The sequence below is a fragment of the Sesamum indicum genome, linkage group LG8, assembly GCF_000512975.1.
Source record: "Sesamum indicum cultivar Zhongzhi No. 13 linkage group LG8, S_indicum_v1.0, whole genome shotgun sequence".
NCBI lineage: Eukaryota > Viridiplantae > Streptophyta > Magnoliopsida > Lamiales > Pedaliaceae > Sesamum > Sesamum indicum.
In genome coordinates this window covers 13,174,929-13,179,066 of record NC_026152.1, presented here as the reverse complement: position 1 = coordinate 13,179,066, position 4,138 = coordinate 13,174,929, and the positions used below count along the sequence as shown (strand labels likewise).

Here is a 4,138-nt window from a genome sequence, read left to right as displayed (position 1 = left end):
TATTTGATGAGGCCGAGGCTGAGACCGTATTGTTTGAATGTGGGTATAAGAAATGAGACGTCGTTGTTGCAGAGATTCTAAGCAACCTTTCTCAACTCAATTTTGTGCAAACATAAACGCACTGCAAGTGGTTGCTCTGGGAATTGGTCAACTTGCATAATTGGCCAATTATTCACATTCCCTGTCCGCAACTCCATTCTCTTGTAATCCCCAAGCTGCCCTCCACCCCCCACTTCTCATAAAATACTTGGGGGACCATTCATACACATACATACAATTCTGTGACTGGTGGAAGGATTATTTAATTAGTGATTGACCTAATCAGGTGATGCTATATAATTTTCTTGTCTGTGGTCTACCACTATGTCCTAAGTTAGCAATTTACATACGCTACTCTAGTTTTTTTATAAACAGTTTCTTGAAAAATTTAAATGGAAAGATACATATCACACACACAAACACACTTGAACTTTCTTTCGAGGAATACTATGAGCGTTTGGTATTGTTTCTGAAAATATCTAAATGCTCTTGAAAATTGACGATAATATGTCTGTTATTCCTCCTAAAAGGAACAAAAGTTACTGTAAATGTCAAATCAACGGCTTCATTGAGAAGCACTTGAAATAGATGCAAATGAGCTTGATATTATTTTTTTGAGCAGATAAACGTTAGTGTAGATAAGGCATCATACTTTTATGACGAGTATTTTGTAATTTTATATATAAATCATATAGGAAGATGAGGGTAGAAAGAATAGGTGTTGGATGGATAGAAATACTTGTGAAGGTAAAAAATGGGTAGAAGAGTATGGTAATGAAATGTTAGTTGAGAGATGAGAATGAAAAAGAGATGTATTGTGGAGAGAAAGTGATGTATATTAATAGAATGGGTGACGTGAAGAACATCAACAGGGGGCGTAGATGATTCTGAACCCACTGTCGCAAGGAAGTCTGGTCGGCAATATTTATATGCTTTTGTGTTCTGTCTTTCTCTCTGTGTTTTTATTATTTATATATATATATAGAAATTGAGGTTTCTTCCCTTCTTGTAGTGCCATAATAGTAATAATAATTATATTCTTAATTGCGTTTTGCAATCTGCCGCCAATAATCTCCGCTGCGTCCACTTGGCAATATTCCTGCACTGTCTTAACCTTGTCTGCAGTATTTTCCCTTCACATGATATCATCAATAATATTTGCCATCATCAATAATGTTTTAATATAATGGTTGAATCTGAGGTTCTTGAATAATAAAGTTACTGTTTGGAATATCATCAAATATGTGTATACTTGTTTTGGTTTTTGTGAATTTATTTCATTATTATATTGATCGAATCTTGAGTTTATTGTAAAGAATTTTACAAATGATCCCTCATTTTCTTAAACTTATTTTTTGAAAAATTATTTTTCACAAAAAAATCCCAGTAAGCCTATATTTAGTAGGGACCACATAGTAGTGATCGTTGTTATCAGAAAAGGAGAAAAAAAATGAAAAAAAGATACAGCAAAAATAACCAATATAAGCATGCGAGAGGTGAGTCAACTACTGCTTGGTTTATATGACGACGCCTCTGCATGTCCGATGCTTGTACGTTACATGCAAGACCATTCTAATTAATTAACAAACAAACAAATATATATATATAGTATGAAACGCAAAACCAAACATACTTTGGCGTGCTTAATTAGGTCAAATATTTCGTATTAACAAAATAAACAAGTCAAAATTGCATAGTAGTTGGAAGATAGTGGGAGAATCTTTCTCCCTTAATCACTATGCCCAATTTTGTCAACAAATTCATTTACAGACATACCTGTTGTGGGGGCAAGAGGGTCGACTTCTTTCCTCCTCCCTTGTATTCTTACATGGATTTCTAGCATACATGGCCCCAAGCAATTGAAATTCATGCTTGCCTTACCCAATCAAAACCCTATCCACAATTGCAAGAAATCATCTCAAGGAATTGTTTCAGGCCCTCTACTCTTAACCAACTTACTCCTCTAATTTCAAGACTTGAGTTGGTTCTTGATGACTCTGAGTCTCTGATGATGATCAGCAGCAGAGAATGTTGTTTGGTTTTTGAGTTGATTGTAGACAGAGTGATGCATCAGGGAACTTGATTCCTCATAAATTTGCCTTTTTTAGGTTGCCAAGAACCCCATGCCAAAGTGTGATATTACGAAGATTATGTTCTTATTCTTGCGCTCGATAAAAAGGGTTCTCTTTTTCGGACTTACGTAAGAGTGAATGCATTGGATTTTCTATTCCAAATCTCGTTGCATCGAATCTTTAAAGTAAATGATATGATCTTTAAACATTCGAAGGACGTTGAGTGGAACAGAGGATGCAGTAGAATTTGAACTTGATTTTTTTTTTACCAGGATAAAAATTGTACAAGTGCAAAAACAGTGTGGGATTGATCATGACAAAATCATCACAAAATTACTCTGAAATTTGGTGTTTAGTACAGATAATGATCTTCCCATATCCTTCTTGACTTTCTTAAAATTGCTGAGAATTAAGAAAAAAAAAAACTCCGGTTTTTTTACCCTCTTTTGTTCTCTGCATTTTGATCATAGGGAGTGATTGGCTGAAATCTAGATTAGTACAAGTGGTCTGTCTATACATGGTGTTTTTGTTTCCATTTCAAGGGCATTTATTCCTTCTAAGACTGGCGATGAAACTATTGCAACTACTGCTTTCTTCATGATCATCCGACTCGTTTCTGTTCGAAATCTCTGTGATCCCACTTGAACCGGAAGACGAGTTGGCCGGGAGGAGATTTAAATCAGCCCTCTCCTTAGCCATGAAGTCGTAGAAAACCGGCGCCGCCCCGCCGTTCTCGGTCGCTGCAGCCTCTTCCTCGTTCTTGCTGCTGCTCCTCCTCTTCAAAAATATTCTGCAGAGAACCCAATTCTCCTGCGAGGAAAGTCAGGAACACAGCCAGTGTTAGCAACAGTTTTCTCTGCAGAACAAGAACCGTACGGATGATTGAAATCTCAATCTCACCTGGGCCGGTTTTTCTGCAGTAATGAGGCGGTACTCATGCATGATCCAGTCGGTTCTGGCGCCCTTTGGGGGCTTCCCTCTGTAGAAAACCAGAGTCTTTTTCATCCCCACGATTTGGTGGGTTCTGGAGCTCACGATTTGCTTGTCTAAACCAGTTGCTTTCCAGTAGCCCGAGCCTGTGGCCCGGTTCGACCGATTCCCGTTTGGGTACTTCACCTCCCTGGTGCTGAAGAAGTACCTCTCCTGGTCTGAATCCCCTGTACATGGATCAATAAACCCACGAATATGATGTCTTTAGCATTGTTTGATGAATGGCTCTGATTTGTTTCTTGAAAAAGACTTGATTTTGATCATTAGGAGGAGGTGTAATAGGTAAAACAAGAAATGATTTTTTTTTTCGAAGTTGTAGAGAAAAGGGTGTTCTGGTTTTGTGGCAATGGACCAACCTGGCAAATCCCAAGGATCAGACTTGCAGACATCAACCTCTGGGATGATGGAAGCTGGGAGTGGACAGGAGAGTACCTTACGCTTCAAGTATTGTACCACCAGCTCTTCATCAGTGGGGTGAAATCTGAACCCAGGTGGCAATCTTAGCACCCCATTTCTCATGAGGTTCAGTCTCTCCATCTCTTTGTAAAAGCAGAGATATTATTAAAATAAAATTAAAAAAAAAGAAGTAAAAAAGTGACTCAAAATCAACAACTTTGTTCTGAGTTCTTGAAAGTCATATGCACTCCTCCTCTAATTATAAGCCCATCAAAAGTTGAGGAGAAAACACACACAACACACACTCATCTATACATACACCCACATATATATATATATCAAGAAATCTTATACCTTCTTTTTATATTAAAATAAACAAGAAAAAATCACAAGAACAAGAGAGTACAAGAACAAGAAGAGAGAGAGAGAGAGAGAGAGAGAGAGAGAGAGAGAGAGAGAGAGAGAGAGATGTATAGAATAGGGGTGTGTAATGTGAGAGGGAAAGTGAGGGTTCTTTATAGTAAATGGGAGGTGTTGAGGAAGAAGATAAAAGGGAATAAAATATGTGTGTGAGGGGCATTTGGCGTGACCCAGACTCAATCTCCCCCCCCCGTACTCCCTTTGACGCATTTTAAACCCAA

At 38.0% G+C, this 4,138-nt stretch overlaps 1 protein-coding gene across 1 annotated transcript; it reads right to left on the bottom strand.

The window, feature by feature from the left end:
- On the bottom strand, positions 2,419 to 3,918 carry LOC105168456 (NAC domain-containing protein 83). The gene is made up of 3 exons (XM_011088546.2): positions 3,458 to 3,918; positions 3,012 to 3,268; positions 2,419 to 2,921 (listed from the first exon to the last, which is right to left on the bottom strand). Exons 1-3 carry the CDS (start codon positions 3,636 to 3,638, stop codon positions 2,649 to 2,651), a joined length of 711 nt encoding a protein of 236 aa, XP_011086848.1. The 5' UTR covers positions 3,639 to 3,918; the 3' UTR covers positions 2,419 to 2,648.

Bases quoted from the DNA above. Each gene is read 5' to 3' on its own strand.
- LOC105168456 (XM_011088546.2), bottom strand. From the start codon at position 3,638: ATGGAGAGACTGAACCTCATGAGAAATGGGGTGCTAAGATTGCCACCT. The intron at 3,269-3,457 runs GTTGGTCCATTG...ATCCATGTACAG, and splicing joins TGATCCTTGGGATTTGCCAG to GGGATTCAGACCAGGAGAGG. The intron at 2,922-3,011 runs GTGAGATTGAGA...CTTTCCTCGCAG, and splicing joins CTGCAGAAAAACCGGCCCAG to GAGAATTGGGTTCTCTGCAG.